The sequence below is a fragment of the Schistocerca cancellata genome, chromosome 5, assembly GCF_023864275.1.
Source record: "Schistocerca cancellata isolate TAMUIC-IGC-003103 chromosome 5, iqSchCanc2.1, whole genome shotgun sequence".
NCBI lineage: Eukaryota > Metazoa > Arthropoda > Insecta > Orthoptera > Acrididae > Schistocerca > Schistocerca cancellata.
Window position 1 is genome coordinate 32319844 of NC_064630.1, and position 20549 is coordinate 32340392.

The 20549-nt window shown below is 40.5% G+C and overlaps 1 protein-coding gene across 1 annotated transcript in view; it reads left to right on the forward strand.

Annotated features, from left to right (window-relative positions):
* LOC126188177 (non-homologous end-joining factor 1-like) overlaps positions 1-13067 on the forward strand; it is a 137145-nt gene extending 124078 nt beyond the window's left edge. Inside the window, exons 5-7 of the mRNA XM_049929698.1 lie at positions 4032-4137; positions 12498-12662; positions 12741-13067. Coding sequence (XP_049785655.1) covers positions 4032-4137; positions 12498-12620 — 229 coding nt within the window. The 3' untranslated portion in view covers positions 12621-12662; positions 12741-13067. The remainder of the gene's footprint in view (positions 1-4031; positions 4138-12497; positions 12663-12740) is intronic.
* Positions 13068-20549: the final 7482 nt, after the last annotated feature.

Below are 20549 nucleotides of genomic sequence, written 5' to 3' on the forward strand. Positions count from 1 at the left end.
ACTCCCTGCAACCTTTCGAGTGGGCGAGAGCCACACGCCACCTTGGCTCCAGGCTCAGGTCCGCGTTCACCTTGACCTCAGCTCGCTCCCAAAAGAGGTTACCCCCGGTTCGGTCTACCACTCCCGTTTTTTGGAACTTCGTTCGAACTTCATCAACATGACTTTCATTTATACAGATGGCTCTAAGACCAATGACGGGGTCGGGTGTTCCTTTATTGTCGGGGCACAAAGTTTCAAATACCTGCTCCATGGCCATTGTTCGGTCTTCACAGCTGAGCTCTTTGCCCTCTACCAGGCTGTTCTTTACATCTGCCGCCACCGACATTCTGCTTATGTCATCTGCTCCGACTCCCTGAGCGCCATCCAGAGCCTCAGTGATCCGTACCCGGTTCACCCTTTCGTACACCGGATCCAACGCTCTCTTCAGCAGCTGGTGGACGTCGGTTCTCCGGTTAGCTTTATGTGGGTTCCTGGCCATGTCGGTATCCCTGGGAACGAAGCTGCAGATGCCGCGGCCAAGGCTGCGGTCCTCCAGCCTCGGACAGCTTCTTGTTGTGTCCCTTCGTCCGATTTTAGCAGGGTCATTTGTCGGCACATTGTGTCGCTGTGGCATGCCGATTGGGCTGCACTTACAGACAACAAGCTTCGGGCCTTAAAACCTCTTCCCGTGGCTTGGACGTCCTCCTCATGCCCTTCTCGGTGGGAGGAGGTAGTTTTGGCCCGGTTAAGAATTGGACACTGCCGGTTCAGCCATCGCCATCTGCTGACGGCTGCGCCAGCGCCGTTCTGCCCATGTGGGCACTTGCTGACGGTTCGACACATTTTAATGTCCTGTCCATATTTTAACACACTGCATCTAGATCTTAACCTGCCAAGTACTTTCGATGCCATTTTAGCGGATGACCCACGAGCAGTTGCTCGTGTTCTTCGTTTTATCAATTTGACAAACCTCTCTCAGGACATTTGATGATGCTGTTTTTTAATCCTATGCCTGTCAGTCTGTCTTTTATCACGTTTTCCCTTTTAGTTGTTGTTGTCCACTTGTGCCTCGCGGTGCATTCTTAGAGTAGTCAGGGCGCTAATGACCATTGAAGTTGTGCGCCCTAAAACCACAAAAAAAAAAAAAAAAAAGGAATGAGGCTAACAATTCAAAGACCCTCCCAGGTGCACCATGGTTCCTCGTGGTTCCACGTACTGAAGATGGACAGTTCTTCACTACAGTAAATCCGTGTGTTATTCAGAAAGGTGTTGATGCAGTTGCTGGCCTTGTAAAATCCTGCTGTCGTTTACACGATGTAACTTTGCTTTTGGAGATCATAACAGGTTTGACAACCGCTGCATTAATCCATTAAAACTGTTAGCTCAGGGCATATTTCAGTGTGCACCATGCAGTGGGACATTGTCTATCTGGGTGTAGGGGATCTCATTTTAACCACTCAGATCATTGCGATAAAGCAGTCATTAGTAGGCAACAGTAATTAGTAGGCAACCTTTCAGGCAAGTACTACACCCTAGTCATATAAAGTTTGTCTAGTAAAGTTGGATTTATGTATGACTTTACCTTTGCTTACCTAGCTGCTCATGCGACACCACTGAAGCTGCCTTTTAATCAGCAGTCCGTAAGCCATTGAAAGATATTTGTTTGTGTGCAAAAACAGTAGTCCAGTGTTTGTAGAATATAGTTCCTTTTTTAATGCCTTAGTGCATTGCAAAAGAATCCATTATCTGTGTTAAACTCTGCTTTTTAATGGTAACGTATCTGATTTTATACTTCAAAACTTACTTCTTGTTTGTAATATGTCTTGTCAAGTTGCTATGATACAATGAAGTTCCACGTACAGGAGGAGGATGGTGCCTTTCCCATGTTCTGCAATTAAAATGCTAATAAAGGCCCATTGATCCAGTTTTCTACTTTTGCTAGTGATTATGTTTATTAACTGATCCCTTTGTTCATGGAAAAATATTTTATACAGTACAAATGAAGAACACGTGGTATTGACAGGTGCAAAGGCAAATACAAGAGGCTGTGAATTTTGTGAGATCAAAGATTTTAAATTAAGTGCATCCAAAGAAACTCTCAGTTGGCTGTCAGAAATGACAGTTATTAATGTTTTACTCACCAAGTGGTGGCAGAACACACACATAAAAGCCAGTGGCTCCTTCTTCAGGCGGAAGGGTTGAAGGGGAAGGAAGAAGAGTGAAGGGAAAGGACTGGAGAGGTCTAGGAAAAGGGGTAAATTCTGGGAAAGTCACACAGAACAGCAGATCAGGGAGACTTACCACACGGGATGAGAAGGAAAAACTAATTGTTGGGGATTGCATCATCGAGATTTGAAATCCTGAGAGCTTAAAGGTGGAAAACGGGTAATATGCAAGACAGACATTACTTCTAAAACATCATGCATGAGTTAATAAGAGTGAGTAAGCTAAGTGCATTGTACGCAATGGAAGTGGGAGGGAGTGGTGAAAAATAGACAGAAAAGACAATGAAAGATGTAGAAAACTGAAACCGAGTGAAGCGAAGAGTAGTTACAGTGAAGAAAAGCTGAGACGGAAGAAATTAATGTAAATTAATGCTAGGAGGGTGGCAAGAACTAAGGACATGGTGTAGTGCTAGTTCCCACCTGCGGAGTTCTGAGAAACTGGTGTCTGGGGGAAGACTCCAGATGGCGCGTATGGTGAAACAGGTGCCAAGGTCATGAATGTCATGTTGTAGACTATGTTCTGCAACAGGATATTGCGAGTTGCCAGTAGATACACTCTGCCTTTGTGGAGGGATCAGCAGTACCAGCTTCGGAGCATGCCATTGGTGACTCAGTATTATCCTGGTCTGGAATGTGTTAATCAACTACTTTGACAGGGCCATGACTTCCTAAAATCATGCCCTGAAATGAGATCCATTCTCTCTGTAATTCTGACCACCACACCAAGAATAGCTTTCCGTCACCCTCCCAATTTCCGCAATATTCTTGTCAGACTCTATGCTCCTTCTGCATCCATCTCCCTACCTTATGGTTCCTATCCTTGTGACTGTCCCTGCTGCAAGACTTGCCCTATGCATCCTCCTACCACCACCTATAATAGCATAACTGGCAAAACAATACTATCAAAGGGAGAGCCACCTGCGAAATGACACGTCATATACCAGCTATTATGTAAACACTGTTCAGCCTCCTATATCGGCATGACTATCACCAAATCATTAATTTTGTTTCCCAAAAATCTACCCCTTTTCCTAGACCTCTCCAGTCCTTTCCATTCACCCTTCTTCCTTCCCCTTCACCCCTTCTGCCTGAAGGAGGAGCCACTGGCTCTGAAAGCTTGCCAATCACAACAGTCTTTTATGTGTGTGTTCTGCCACCACTTGGTGAATAGATTTTTTTATCTATCCAATTAAATAATTTCATCAATAATTGACTGTTCTCATTGTTAAATTATTAACATTTGATATAAGACTAATGTGAAAAAAATTAGTGAATTAAAAACTATTTAGCTATGGTAAAAAATGCCTCATTAAGCTAATGAATTAATGCCAAATTACAACAGCTATTCAGAGAAGAAAACATTGTTTTATGGGCTCAGTGATATTTGCACAGTGGCAGGGCAGCGTATCAGATGTTGAATCTTATACTGGCAGATTGCATATTGTTTATCAGGTGACAAGATGTGCAAGAAGATAAATGATAAAGGTGAAATCGAATTAATATGTATGAAGTTTAAAATGAAAGACAAATGCTTTAATTCTTGGTTAGAAGTGCACTTTTTCTATCTTTCATTTCATAGATTGTTTTCCTAACCATTTTCAGTTTTCTGCCTTTTCCATTCTCCTAAGGGACTACCACAACTGAAAGTGTGAAACGGAACTTTTCTTTTCTGCTCATTTTTCTATTCAGAATGCTGTGATTGTATTTTGACATTTAAAGAATAGGAACTTTATTTTGTGTAGTAAATATTTAACAGTCTGTTATTGCTTTTTTAACATGTAGGTTGTTTGCTTTAAAAATACTCATTTTCCTTTATTTTATTTTCAGTAAAGATGCAAATCCAGTGAAGCAAGAAATACAAACAAATATCAAAGAAGAACCAGCATCAGATGACAGTGATAGCACAGAGAGCAATCACTTAACTAGAAGTAATGTAAGGCTTGTTTTAATTTATTGTATGCCATCATATTTATTGAGAACTGTTAAAACTATTATTGCTTATTTTTAGAAGACTATGTCACAAATCTATAATCTTCACTTTACCAAATTTGGTTTGTAGGGTATTCTGTTTTAGGTTTTTTTCTGGTTTATCTCTAACTGATCCAAGTTTGAAATTTGCAAGCCTAGCACTATTGCAAGTTAAAGGCTTGTCTGACATTAAAGAAACATTTCATGTCTCTTCAGAAAGACAATCTTTTTAACGGCAGTAAGTTCATATTTGTTGATGTGTTGATTTGTTATGTTACATGCACGTACATCAGATGGTTTTGTACAAAAACTGCATATTAATGTTTTATTCAGAAACAACAACTATTATAGTGAAAAGACAAATGGTGTATTTTTAGAAGTGTTTGAAACTTCTCTTCTGACAAATCTTATAAAGCCATCAGTTATTGTCATGGATATTGCTTCACATCATTCTGTTTAAGTTGAGGAACAAACTTTAGCTACTAGAAAGACACCAATTTACTAGAAAGACATCAATTTAAAGTTGTGCTGATAGTTTCTTCTGCCATCGGTTGGTAGAAGAAGTTAGTAATGAAAATGAAAAATGATATAAGTGTTGCATAACTGTAAAAATAATTCATGTTGTTATAATTAAATATAACAAACAACTTTAGATGATGTAATGTACCAGATACAGAATAGTTTCTTCGTCCTTTTCTTTTATTAATTTTTTTTATTTTTTTCAAACTTACGTATTGGACCTAGTAATTGTAAATAAATTTATGCCGATAAATATTATTGTACCAGATAGAAACACACTCATCAGTAATATGGTGTGTTCTTTACTTTGCTCCAGGAGGAGAATTAGTGGATAGTATAACACATAAAATATTAGTTCACTTTATTATAACACAGATAAGAAGTATTACTTAATTTTGTTCAGTCCATGTCCACAGGACTATGAGTATTTGCAACTATCCCTGCATATTATCGTTATCAATTGATATAGACAAAACACAAATCTTCACTCAGAGTAAATTTAACAATAACTTTCATGTTGTGTTCTGTCTCATAAAGTGGTCACACAGCTGGCCTACTAGAAGTCGATGCTGTCGCAGACTGGGCTGAGCGGTACTGTGTAGAAGAGTGGCTGCGATGGTGTAGCAGAATGTTTCTGCGTGCTGTTTCGCCAGTGTGACTCATTTGTTGATGTGGCTTTCAGTGACCGTCTTCTGTTGTTGCATTGCAAGGCATCAACTTTGCTTTTGTACCTTTCTCTTCAGATGACATCACATATTATGTTCTTGCTGTTAATAAAATGAGTCAGAGTGACCATCGTGTCATACGTCTCATCTGGCAACACTGCCAAATGGCCACATGAACTGTCAGTACTAATTATTCATGTTTCGACTATAGTGACAGTTTTATTATCTTTTCTGTACAGTTTTTAGCCTAGCTTTCCTATGCCCTATATTCACTTGCACATAATCAAATTAAAGTTTAGCCTTCTGTTCAATTTCATCCTCAAATGTACATAAATTGAATGATAATATGGGCAAATAACAATGAACATACAACAATGCATAATATTCATATACTGAAGTGCCAAAAAAACTGGTGTACGCACGCGTCTTCAAATACGGACGTATGTAATCAGGCAGAATTAGGTGCTCCTATTGCCAGCGCCTATAAAAGACAACAAGTGTGTGGCGCAATTGTTCGATCGGTTACTGCTCCTACAATGGCAGGTTATCAGAATTTAAGTGAGTTTGAACGTGATGTTACATTCGGCACACGGGCGATGGGACACACTATCTCGGATGTAGCGATGAAGTGGGGAGTACCGTGAATATCAGGAATCTGGTAAAACATCAAATCTCCAACATTGCTGTGGCTGGAAAAAGATCTTGTAAGAACTGCAGATTTCAGTGCTGGGCCATCAGCAACTGTCAGCTTGCAAACCATTCAACGAAACATCATCGATATGAGCTTTCAGAATGGAAGGCCCATTCATGTATCCTTGATGACTGCAAGCTTTATGCCTTGTTGCCTGGGCCTGTCAACACTGACATTGGACTGTTGATGACTGGAAACATGTTGCCTGGTCAGACGAGTCTCGTTTCATATTGTATAGAGCAGATGGTTGTTTACGGGTATGGAGACAACCTCGTGAATCCGTGGCCCCTGCATGTCAGCAGGGCCTGCTCAAGCTAGTGGAGGCTCTATAGTGGTGTGGGGCATGTGCAGTTTGAGTGATATGTGATGGGGCCCCTCATACGTCTAGGTACATCTCTGACAGGTGACACATAGTAAGCATCCTGTGTGATCACCTGCATCCATGCATATCCATTGTGCATTCCGACAGACTTGGGCAATTCCAGCAGGACAATGCGACACTAACACATCCAGAATTGCTACAGAGTGGCTCCAGGAGCACTCTTTTGAGTTTAAACACTTCCGCTGGCTGCCAAACTCCACAGACATGAACATTATTGAGCATATGTGGGATGCCTTGCAGCGTGCAGTTCATAAGAGATCTCCACTCCCTCTTACACATTTATAGACAGCCCTGCAGGATTCATGATGTCAATTCCCTCCAGCACTACACACATTACTCAACTCATGCCACGTCTTATTGCGGCACTTCTGTGTGCTCGTGAGGTCCTATAAGATATTAGGCAGATGTACCAGTTTGTTTGGCTCTTCAGTGTATCTGTAGCTTTGATAAACTACACAGTTCCAGGGTCATACTAAAAGGTAAAGGAATGTGGCTAGTCCTCTATATAGGTATATGTTTGAGAAATCTTGGGTTACTAGATATTGGGGGTACGGTGAATGCTTCCATGTCTATATTACCACAAACTTGATTCAGCTACCACTATATTTGATTGTTAACCCCTCTACACCATAAGGATGATACAATCATCAACACATACCCTTCAGCCCTCATACACACTGCATAGTGGGAAGTGATTGGGGCTTCTCATCTATCAACACTGTTCTACAACAGCTCCTCCTCCCTCCATTGTATGGATTTGTTTCTGTGCAAGAGTAATCAAACTGTCAGGTCATGACTGAATGGAGGGCAGCACCCTATGACACATTTGAATATTTCGTCCATAAGGGACGGCATTATGAGGCCTGTGACTGTTAATAAATACAAATAAAACAGTTTCTGCATACCGTATTCACTCGAATCTAAGCCGCACCTGAAAAATGAGACTCGAAATAAAGGGAAAAAAAAATTCCCAAATCTAAGCCGCACCTGAAATTTGAGACTCGAAATTCAAGGGGAGAGAAAAGTTTTAGGCCGCACCTCCAAATCGAAACAAAGTTGGTCCATTGTAATATGAGACACAATTTAGGTCGACTGAATGACGATACAGCTACAGTAGTTTGGTTTGAGTCGTAAGCTTAGCAGTTAAGCTTTACCAAGTACCCATTGCTATGCATCAGGCGCTCCGTCCGTATTTATACGGATACCCTTCCTTTTTCACGTGCTTCGTCTGGTTTGAATCGATTGCTTATTTTGCTTTGATCTGATAAGTGCCATTTTCTAAGTTATAGGTGTTTACGTCAGTCACTCTAAGCTTAAAATGCATTACTATACTGAGTCATGCATTGTTTGTGACATTCTGATAGTGCATGTTTACGGCCTGTCGCTGCTCGCGGCATGGCTTGCTTTTGTGCGCGCTACCGCCGCCTACAATTAAAAAAAGAGAGGAATCGTCTCATTAGCAAAACAATGGCAAGAGACTGCTATTTGTTGTTACTTACACTGCTGCTTTCTTTGCTAATGATCAACAAAAACCAAATAATAGACTGCGTATGATAGAACATGTTCTGAACGAGAGTTTGGCGAAAATTTTTCTCCATTTTAAAATCTTTGCGGCCGCTTCTTTAGTACATCAAATTCTGCACAGAAATTAGTCATCTTAGATTTAAAAATCTAGTCAGTTGCCGTGCTTCATTTCTGACTGTATCACTATTAGGCATAAGAGTAATACGAATATAAACATGACACGATACGTATATTCTTCCGCGTTTGCTGTTGTCTCACTCTAGTTTCGTAGTTTATTAGGCAGACAGGATTTAAATGAGATAGAAGCAAACACGAAAGAATACATGGCAAAATGTTTATATTCGTATTATTCTTATGGTGAAGAGAATACTGCATGTGATTCACATTTCATCAGGTTTCTATTAGCAACCATCTCTTCTCACAGGTAGGAAAAAATTCAGAACGTAGAGTTGGCCATATTGACAAAAATCCATGTCTTGCCAGTCGGATTTTCGTAGTACATTAAAATTCTGCTACATTCGAAGATGAACAATACGGATTTTGTATTTACTTTGTTGGATAATGTATGAAAATGCAGTGGTCGAAACTCGGGCGGAGAAAAAAAGCTCGTCTTCCAATTTTTTTTTTATTTTTTTTTATTTATATTTTTTTTTATTATTATTTTTTTTATCTTATTTACTGGCGCAGAGGTTTTGGTGCCAGTATTTATCTTTGTGCCTACAAAGGATGCCTGTGGAGCGCTACATATATTCAACGGCAGAAGTTAGTTGCGGCGGCACCTACTGACATTTTTCAGAACTTCCGCTTGCTTTGCACTCAATTCTAAGCCGCAGGCGGTTTTTTGGATTACAAAAACCGGAAAAAAAGTGCGGCTTAGATTCGAGTAAATACCCGACAGGAAGAAGATGCTGTGATATGCAAATGATTAACTTTCAGAGCATTCACACAAGTTTGGCGCTGGTGGCGACACCTACAACGTGCTGACATGAGGAATGTTTACAACCGATTTCTCATACACAAACAGCAGTTGACCAGCGTTGCCTGGTGAAACATTGTTGTGATGCTCATGTAAGGAGGAGAAATGCGTACCATAACGTTTCCGACTTTGATAAAGATTGGATTGTAGCCTATTGCGATTGCGGTTTATCACGACATTGCTGCTCGCGTTGGTCGAGATACATTAACTTTTAGCAGAATATGGAATCGGTGGGTTCAGGAGGGTAATACGGAACGCCATGCTGGATCCCAACTGCCTCATATCATTAGAAGTCGAGATGACAGGCATCTTATCCGCATGGCTGTAATGCATCATGCAGCCACGTCTCGATCCCTGAGTCAACAGATGGGGACGTTTGCAAGACTGCACGAACAGTTTGACGACATTTGCAGCAGTATGGACTATCAGCTCGGAGACCATGGCTGCGGTTACCCTTGACACTGCATCACAGACAGGAGCACCTGTGATGGTGTACTCAACAACGAATCTGGGTGCACGAATAGCAAAACGTCATTTTTTCGGATGAATCTAGGTTCTGTTTACAGCATCATGATGGTCGCATCCGTGTTTGGCGACATCGCGGTAAACGCACATTGGAAGCATGTATTCGTCATCACCATACTGGTGTATCACCCGGCATGGTGGTATAGGGTGCCATTGGTTACACATCTCGGTCACCTCGTGTTCACATTGATGGCTCTTTGAAAAGTGGACGTTACATTACAGATGTGTTATGAGCCGTGGCTCTACCCTTCATTCGATCGCTGCGAAACCCTACAGTTTGGCAGGATAATGCACGACCGCATGTTGCAGGTCCTTTACGGGCCTTTCTGTATACAGAAAATGTTCGACTGCTGCCCTGGCCAGCACATTCTCCAGATCTCTCATCAACTGAAAACATCTGGTCAATGGTGGCCGAGCAACTGGCTCGTCACAATACGCCAGTCACTACTCTCGATGAACTGTGGTATCGTGTTGAAGCTGCTTGGGCAGCTGTACCTGTACACGACATCCAAGCTCCGTTTGGCTCATTGCTCAGGTGTATCACGGCCATTATTAGGCCAGAGGTGGTTGTTGTGGGTACTTATTTCTCAGGATCTATGCACTCAAATTGTGTGAAAATGTAATCACATGTCAGTTCTAGTATAATATATTTGTCCAACGAATACCAGTTTGTCATCTGCATTTCTTCTTGGTGTAGCAAGTTTAATGGCCAGTAGTGTAGATATGTGCACATTTCAATTTTATATATAAAAAGATCTGAAGATTAGATATTGTGAGGCATCAAGGGATCACTAATTTAGTATTGGAGGGCAGTGTGGAGGGTAAAAATCGAAGAGGGAGACCAAGAGATGAATACACTAAACAGATTCAGAAGGATGTAGGTTGCAGTAGGTACTGGGAGATGAAGAAGCTTGCACAGGATAGAGTAGCATGGAGAGCTGCATCAAACCCGTCTCTGGACTGAAGGTTGTGGATGCAAGATGAGTTATGGTCATGGGGCAGAGATTCAGAGGGCATGGGGTAATGGCTATCAGAGATCGAGGACAGCAGCTCTGAAAGAGGATATATCATAAAGCGCACTAAGGTCTGTCTTGTTTATATGCCTTTTTTACAACACAGCACCTATACTATTCAGTGAAATGTTACCTTCACTCCTCAAACTATTGTTTCTAGTTATAAAGTGAAATAATGGGTGATTTGAGAAAGTATCTCTGTCATGATGGGAATTTTAAAATTTGTGAAAAGACTTCAAAATGAAGCCCTTTTCGATTGAAGCTGTTACATCTCAGCAGGCTTACATCTTCCTTGAACATGTTCCATTGTAGTATATTAATGCATGCTTTATTTTAGCAACATACAGTGATGCCATGGACATCTTACTATCAGAGCAGCAGCAGCAGTATCATCATAAGGGGGAGGGGGGGGGGGGGGGGGTTGCTGCTTTCAACCTTACATTTGACAATCGAACACTGCCTAAATAAATTAAAGCCAGGTTAATATGGATTTTGTTATTCCAAATCCCATCCAATGGTTCAGGCAGTTGTTCTGTGGAGCATTCAAGCCATTTGCAACTAGAGGGAGGAAACAACTCCGGAGTGTAAGTATTGAAATTTTATTAAATGTTTCATTATGAGGTTGGAGCAAGTTTTCCATTCTGGTTACAGATGAGGCCCAGGATGAGTATAAAATTGATAGAGTACATGAAGACTTATACTATTTATTTTCTTTAAACCGAAATTTTACTCTCATTTAGATGACCACAATGTAGCAATCGTAGTTCGCTCTGGGTGGTCTGAAGAGCTGGGTACAACTGGATGTTGTTCATTTTTCCACATTGTGCCTTTGGGATTTGTGTACAAGTAGATTATTACTGTTATCAGTGCAGAAATGTACACGATCCTAAGGGCAATGGAGCAAATGAGGAACAATCAATGGAATAAGATCTAATCTGCTCCAATCCTGTGAGTGCCGTTCAGATTATCACATAGAACCAATGAATAAGAGAAAATACTCAAACATTCAGGGAACTTGCTTCCATTTACAAAAACCTACAGAAAGATACTTCATTGTGCTGTGTACCACAGTACATGTGAGTCAAAGAGAATGAAGAATGTGGCACATGGCCTAAGAAACTTTCAAAGTTCACACCTTGGTTTTGAGAAGGAAGGTTGTGGCAAACATCCTCCCAGCAACTCATACGAAAATAAGTCACCCTAACGAGACATAGCTACTCCTGTACAACAAGACAAAACACTAGTTTGCGATGCTTGCATTAGATGTTTTTAGTGAATTGCCGATTTGAGAAAACTGTTTCACATTCTAATAGTCTGGCTTGTTCATCATTTCATGTGTTACCTGTACTCTCTGTGGACTTCCCAGTGATGAAACACATTTTGTGGAAAGTGCTCAACTTACGGCAGCACAAGCATGTGCAGTTTTGGCAGAGGTAGGGGTTGTTAAATTGGAAGCTTGAGCACTTTTTTCCCTTATCAGGCCAGTTTTTTATCTTGAAATTCCTTTATATTCTACCTTGTTTGATCAACAATTTGGGCTGACTACCTTAGTCGATCATTCATTAACGTAATTTCCTGCAACCCCTCCCACTTTCTCCAGATGAAGGAACTTTTGGCTTGAAACCCTACTATTTCTTGTAACAGCTTATGTGTGCCTCCTCCTAGAGCTTTTTGTCATGTAGAAAAACAATAAAACATTGTGGTTCCACTAATTTCCTAGTGCATCTCTGCTGTTGTTCATCACATGTATAGTGTTCTTAATTATTGATTGATAATTTGTTTCCCAAGAGCAGTAACATGATGCATACTGACAGCTCTGCAAGTTACTGTCTTTAGACACACACAGGGTATCAACTGTTCATTTTGACAGTAGTGTGCGGAGATCATGATTTTACTAGCAATAGATCTCACAGTTAACCCTATTTCCCTCCTCCCTGCAATATTGTAGCATCATAAATAAATATAACTGGAGTTTGTGTACAAGAAGTTATGGAAAGTTAAAAAGATGGCAATGTTATTTTTGTCTACAGGCAGCTGATTTGACTGAAACACATCGTGAGTTGCAAATAAAACGTGAAAAGGACTCCTCAATTAACAATTTGAGTGTTGGGGTGACACAAAAGAAAGTGTTGAAAAGAAAACTTCGTTTGTAATTTGATTTGCATTTTGAAACTACCATTATATATTGTGTAAAGGTAAGTCTTAATTAAAATATAACTTTTGGCAAAACCTTCCTCTTAATATTTCATATTTACGGCATAATAATTTTACAGGCTGCGGTCCACGAAAACTGGTGAGGGTGAAGACAAAAATGATGCCTTTGTAGCTATATAATCATTTGTGATCATGGTGCCAAAGACAGTTTAATATCTGGGTGATTGTTTTTATGTTGATGAAAAAGAGAGTAACTTGAATCCATTTTCATATGCTGATAGATTTTATTTTAATGGTAACAATCTTTTTTAAATATATCTGTATGGTTTAGTGGCAAAGAACAAGGCTGCTGTTTGATGATTAGTGATTTTTTTTTTCTAATCAACAATTTAGTATACAAATACCATAACTCAAACTTTTAAAAACAGGAATTTTAATTGATCATGTATGAAACTCTGATTTTTTTATGTATTTTAATTAGAAAATAAATGATGAAATTTTATTTTTTTGTATGTTGTGCTGTATTTTTTGCTGTCTAATACATCTCAGTCTGCTTAAACAGTGAAATTTGTGTACAGAAATACTGAATCCTATAAGGAATTAACGAAATATAGAACTTAAAAAAAAAAGCTGGTTACAATGATTTGTCTAAAGTTTTAATTGGGGCATCTGTGATATAGACCAAGACAGGTTGTATGCTAATTCAAATTTGTGAAAGGATGGTAATCTCTGAAGGCATAATAGTTTCATTCTTAAATTAGCACACAATGCACAAGATTGCGAAGACAGAATTTTTAGCTCCAAAGTATCATACAATCCATTCTTTATGAGATGGTGAATGAATTAAGGTTGCCTGTGCTGAAACAAAAAATGAGGTAATAATCTTGTCTGTAAGAAACAGTATTTCACAAAGTAACTTCTCATTTGGAAAATTTCTTCAAAATTATGCTTACTATGTTAGGAGCACTTTTCACGATTTACATAAATAACTAAAGCGATGTACTGAAAAGTAATGTCTCTAAATTTTTTATTCTGTTCTCAACATTAATTGAAGTGTTACATGTAACGCCTATTATTTGGTTAATTTCCCCCCCATTTGCTGATGGAAGCTGCAACCCTCTGTCACTAGAGGGTTCTGACTTGTAGCATGTATCATAGTGGTGAGTAACATAACTATGTTGGTGAGTGAGAAACAGTGTGATGCAATCAAATTTTGAATTCAAAGATTTTGTCCACACATCGAGCACCCTCACTACCAGACCACACACGAGTTCTGCAATACCTGCAATAACCCAACACTTTCGGTTCACTGTCATTGATTATCCTCCATATAGTGCCTACATAGCTCCATCTGATTTTTCATCTGTTTCCTAAACTTAAAGAACAGCTCCAACCAATTTACTTTGATAGTGATGAAGTGGTGCATGCAGAGGTGAGGTTGTGGCTCCGTCAACAAAATCAAACATTCTACTGTGATGTTATCAACAAATTGGGCTCTTTTCATTAAGAAATAAATATGTAGACATGGAGAATAAAGATAATAGAATGTTTATACACTTTGTTTTACTTAGCTTTCATAGCAGTCACACACAAAATTCGAAGGCATTAGTTTTCAGGATGCCATCGTACAAAAGTGGGAAAACAGTATGTAATAAAGGGGAAAATCATTTAAGGACTCAAGATACAGAATTGAAATGTGTACCCAAAACACAAGGCACAGATGAAATATATGATGTATTCTGTACGGCAAAATCAAACAATGGAAAGTCCAGGATGGAATATCAACAATACTATGAAAATCATATATTACTATTCACCACATAGAGGAGTCTTTGAGTCACAGATGGGCGCAATGAAGGGACTGCTAGACATTTAAGCTTTTGACCAAAAGGCCTTCTGAAATAGAAACCAAACACACATTCGCAAAACTCACGCTCATGGCTACCGTCTCCAACTGCTGTGGCCTGACTGCAGGCTGCAACCGCATCTACATGAGCAGCTGTCTGGAGTGGTTGGGGCAAGGGGGGGATGCAAAAGGGAGAGTAGAGGAGGGGAAAAGGCAGTGAGTACGTTGGCGGACTAGAAGCCATGCGTAGTGCTGGAGTGAGAACAGGGAGAGGAATAAGTAACAATATTATGAGAAGAAAAGTTGCCACTCACCATACAGCGGAGATGATGAGTCGCAGATAGCCACGACAAAAAAGACTCTCACAATTATAGCTTTCAGCCGTTAAGGCCTTCGTCAACAATACACACACGTGTGTGCTTACACACACACGACTGCAGTCTCAGGCAACTGAAACCACACTGCAGGCAGCAGCACCAGTGCATGATGGGAGTGGAGGCTGGGTGGGCGTAAGGAGGGCTGGAGTGGGGAGGGGGAGGGATAGTATGGTGGGGCTGGCAGACAGAGAAGTGCTGCAGGTTAGACTGAGGACAGGGGAGAGGTGGCGAAGGGGGGAGGGGGGGGAAGTAACAGAAAAGGAGAGAAATAGAAGACTTGGTGTGGTGGTGGAATGGTGGCAGCTGTGTAGTGCTGGAATGGGAAAAGGGAAGGGGCTGGATGGGTGAGGATAGTGACTAACGAAGGTTGAGGCCAGGAGGGTTACGGGAACGTATGATGTATTACAGGGAAAGTTCCCACCTGTGCAATTCAGAAAAGCTGGTGTTGGTGGGAAGGATCCATTGGCACAGGAAGCAGTTATTGAAATGAAGGATATCATGTTTGGCAGCGTGTTCAGCAACAGGGTGGTCCACTTGCTTCTCGGCCACAGTTTGTCGATGGCCATTCATGCGGACAGACAGGTTGTTGGTTATCATTCCTATATAGAATGCAGCACAGCGGTTGCAGCTTAGCTTGTAGACCACATGACTGATTTCACAGGTAGCCCTACCTTTGAAGGGATAGATGATGTTTGTGACTGGACTGGAGTAGGTGGTGGTGGGAGGATGTATGGGACAGGTGTTGTAGGGAATGAGTAGATGGAGGAGAGAGTCTCATAGAGGTTGAGTCCAGTGGGGTAACAGGAATGAAGAATATCATCGGAGAGTTACTGCTAGAGGTGGTGGTTGTCACTGAAGCAACTAGTTTTTCGCAACAAAAGTTCTTTTCACTCCAATTTAATCTGACTGTTGAAGCCACTCAAACCACCCGATTTCTGAAATTATCGATTTTCGATTCTTTGTGTTGTTACTTCAAGTAACAAATGAAGACTTTGAAGAAATATTGAGAAATTGCAATGGAGTTAAAGGAATAGCAGTTCATGATAGATATTGTGTGGAAGCGTGGCAGAAATCTGTCTCGTCTCCAGCAAAGGTGGAGACAGTTGCAGAGATAGTGAGAGCAAAAGGTCACAATGTGTTGACTTCCCTGCATCATCAGTTTTGATTGGTACAGATTTTTCATCCTGAAGCAACCACAAAATTAAGGGTTGGGTTACTATCCAAAATTTATAGTAAGTCAATGAAATTGTAGGTGTATGAATCAAATTTACCTTCTCTTCCAAGGAACATTGTGCATGTTTTCTTCTTATATGTCGCTGCAGGTTTGTTGTGGCTCCTCCCCCTTTTAATCTTATAAAGCATATGAAGCAGTGTACTTGATTGCTTCAGCATTTCATAAAATACTTCCAAACTAGGAAAGGTTCCATTCTGCAGTACAACTGATGTCTGAGGATGGCAGCGAGTAACGATCCTACAGACTAAGTGTGGGCAAGTCTTGCATTTGCACATACATGCTTACCTTCTAGCAGAGCAAAATATTTAGGACCACTGCATGACGATCGTTGACTACTGAATAAAATTTATTGTATGTCGTTAGAAAGTGGGAGACATGTATTGATCGTGGCGTTTCTCTGCATGTGCGTGTTAACTGAATGGCAATGGATATGGCATCGCTACTGAACGGGGTGCTGCTGGCAGCACCCCACATTTGGTCACACTTGCTGTTCTTAATATTTTCTCCGTGCAGCAAACCCCTGCCTAGGAGTTGTGCCGGCCTCAGTGGGAGAAGATGGCTGTGACAATGCATGAAAAAGTCACAGAACAAAAGAAGTTGAAGTTAGTAGGGTCTGCTGAGAACTGTGGCTGTGATTCTTGCTAATGTATTTGAGATACACTTGTCAAGTAGACAGAGAACTGTTTGAAGTTCTTTCCTGAGTGCAAAAAGTTCTAATATATATGGTTTATGAAAGAAGAAAATCCTCTCAGTTAGTAGTAGGGAGAGATGTTCTCTATTGTTGAATTTTCATCAGCACTCAGTAGCACGCCAAAAAGGAGAAGTAGTCACAAGGCATACACGGTATAGCTGGATGCCAATTTGAAGGGGGGGAATTTCCAAGTAAAGGCATAGGCGATAAAAAAATGACATTTTCAAATTAGAAACCTATCCTCCAACTATTGTATTGCATTACTCAGCAGAACTGTCACAGAGATACTTGGGAAACATTTCAGTACACTATTCTTATATCATGTGTTACTTCAAGTTTCTAACTATCGTTGTTGTTGTTGTTAAAATAGTGCTAATCACTTTTCCCAGTTTACATAGTAACCCAATATTTTAAAGCAATAGCAATATTATGAATAAGCATTATTCATGGTTTTTTTTTTACGAAAAACTGTAGTAGTGCTACTGATGATATACCGGTTTTTTAACCAGTTATTAAAATGAAAAAAATCCTATTATAATCAAGCCCAAACAGATACAAAAAATTACTAGTTATTGAGGACTAAAATACCGATATCGGTTTAAACTGGTCGTTTGGTCGGTTTTCCCATGCCTAGTTCCCACCTGCACTATTCAGCGAAGTTGGTGTTGGTAGGAAGGACCCAGATGGCGAAAGCTGTGTAGCAGTCATTGAAGGAAGCGTATCATGTTGTCGTGTTGGGTAGCATGTTCTGCTTGGGTGGTCCGGTATCTCTTGCACACAGTCTGGCGATGGCCATTCATGCAAACAGATAGCTTGTTAGTTCTCATTAGGGATTAAAAAAAATCACATTTTGTGTTAAATGTGAATTCTGCTTCAAAATGCAAAAACACAATACTACCTTATAGACACTATTTCATAGCAAATTGTATCCAGATGAACTATTTTATCAGCAGTAGTTTCAAATAGCTTTATTTTCTGTGTATAAATATTGAAAATGTAAGATAAGTCTTTCCGCTTCCGGGATTGGAATGACTCCTTACCCTCTCCCTTAAAACCCACACCCTTTCATCTTTTTCTCTCCTTCCCCCTTTCCTGATGAAGCAATCTTGGGTTGCGAAAGCTTGAAATTTGTGTGTGTGTTTGTGTGTTTTTTATTGTCTCTATCCACATACCAACGCTTTTGTTTGGTAAGTTACAGCATCTTTGTTTTTATATATTTATATTCATTGTTACACACGTTTTGGTTTTCCTGGGTTTTTATTGCAGTCATTTTCTTTCAAAGTTTGTCATCTGCAAGTACATGGGCAATGGGAACTGGCAGTTGGCAAGAAAGCAGCTAGGAGGAGGTGGTATTCAGACTGTTATACTTTCCGTATATGCAATAGATTTGCCCAACTGTCAGAGTTGAGTGGAGAGGAGCCTCTTTGGGCTGTAGGTGTAGGAAACAAGCAGCAGTCCTCAGCAGTAAGGAGGCCTAGGTCAGTTGCAATGTCTAACAGAAAGAAGAAGGTTCTGCTGCTAGGTAGTTTGCACGGTAGAGGTGTGAGCCAGCAGTTGCAGGAAGTGTTGCGGAGTGAGTACCAGGTCACCAGCATTGTGAAGCCTAGTGCAGGGTTGGCTCAGGTGGCTGACAGCTTAGGAAGTTACGTAGGAATGAATAAAAATATTGTCTATGGCTGTGCTACTGTTCCCCTGCACCCTAGTTGGAAAACACACAGTCTGCAGGTAGGATCAGGTAGTGATAGTGGATGGAGCAGGGAACAGTCTTGATAGGGACAGGGAATATGATGTAGGTGGTGACCTGGTAAAGATAGCTACTCAAACTGGTGGCACTAATGTGCACATTTCATGCAACTGTTACAGTGTCAAGATCAGCCTCATCTTAATGCGGCTGTTAGGCTCATTAACATGGGGCTTGGAGAATGCACTGATGGCAGAGGGCATGGGCCACATTGCAGTGGTGCCATTTGAGTGCATTAGTAGATCAGGTTTCATTAGGCATGGCCTGCACCTCAATAGATATGGGAAGGGGAGGCTGGCAAAGTGTATAGGTGACAGTGTAGTGGGTGGTGGTGGGATCGCTCACGGAAAAATTCCTATAGTAGTCAGTGTTAGAGCTGCACCTTTGTTTGATTGAAGTCAGAGCATAGGTATACCTGCTTAAAGGAAGTCGCTCTAACTGAGGGCTCACCTTCAGAGGACGTGATGTTTCCAAGTAGAGAAGGAATTAGCATATTTTATCTAAATATAAGAGGTATTAGAGATAAAGTTAGTGAACTGCTTATAGATGTTGACTTTGAAATTATTGGTGTATACGGAGCACCACTTAAATAATTTGACAGTTCAGAGGCTTCCTTTACCAGGATACAGATTAGCTTGCTGTTTTTCAAGGAGTTCCTTGTGGGATGGGGGAGTGGCCATATACATAAAAAACAGTATTCCATTTGAGTCCATAGATGTATCATGGCACTGCACTGAACAGATATTTGAATGTTGGGCAAGGACAGTTGAATCTAGTGAAACTAAACTTCTAATTCTTGTTGTTTACAGGTATATGATGGTGCAAGAAAAAGGATGTAGGTAGATCTCCTAACTTCGTATGATCTGATGCAGACTGTGTGTTTTCCAACTAGGGTGCAGGGGAACAGTAGCACAGCCATAGACAATATTTTTATTCATTCTTAATTACTAGGTGAATGTTCTGTTAGTAAAAGGGTGTATGGCCTTTCAAACCATGATGCACAAATTTTAACACTAAAAGGCTTTTATACTCTAACAAATGTCACATATAATTACAAACTATGTAGGAAGGTTAAACCAACAGCAATAGAGAATTTTTCAAACCTCATCAGGGGACAAGAGTGGGGTCTTCAGTCCTGAGACTGGTTTGATGCAGCTCTCCATGCTACTCTATCCCGTGCAAGCTTCTTCATCTCCCAATACGTACTGCAGCCTACATCCTTCTGAATCTCTTTAGTGTATTCATCTCTTGGTCTCCCTCTACAATTTTTACCCTCCACGCTGCCCTCCAATACTAAATTGGTGATCCCTTGATGCCTCAGAACATGTCTTCTTGTCAAGTTGTGCCACAAACTTCTCTTCTCCCCAATCCTATTCAATACTTCCTCATTAGTTACGTGATCTACCCATCTAATCTTCAGCATTCTTTTGTAGCAACACATTTCAAAGGCTTCTATTCTCTTCTTGTCCAAACTATTTATCATCCATGTTTCACTTCCATACATGGCTACAGTCCATACAAATACTTTCAGAAATGACTTCCTGACATTTAAATCTATACTCGATGTTAACAAATTTTTCTTCTTTAGAAACGCTTTCCTTGCTATTGCCAGTCTACATTTTATATCCTCTCTACTTCGACCATCATCAGTTATTTTGCTCCCCAAATAGCAAAACTCTTTTACTACTTTAAGTGTCTCATTTCCTAATCTAATTACCTCAGCATCAACCGACTTAATTCGACTACATTCCATTATCCTCGTTTTGCTTTTGTTGATGTTCATCTTATATCCTCCCTTCAAGACACTGTCCATTCCGTTCAACTGCTCTTCCAAGTCCTTTGCTGTCTCTGACAGAATTACAATGTCATCAGCGAACCTCAAAGTTTTTATTTCTTCTCTATGGATTTTTAATACCTACTCCGAATTTTTCTTTTGTTTCCTTTACTGCTTGCTTAATATACAGATTGAATAACATCGGGGATAGGCTACAACCCTGTCTCACTCCCTTCCCAACCACTGCTTCCCTTTCATGTCCCTC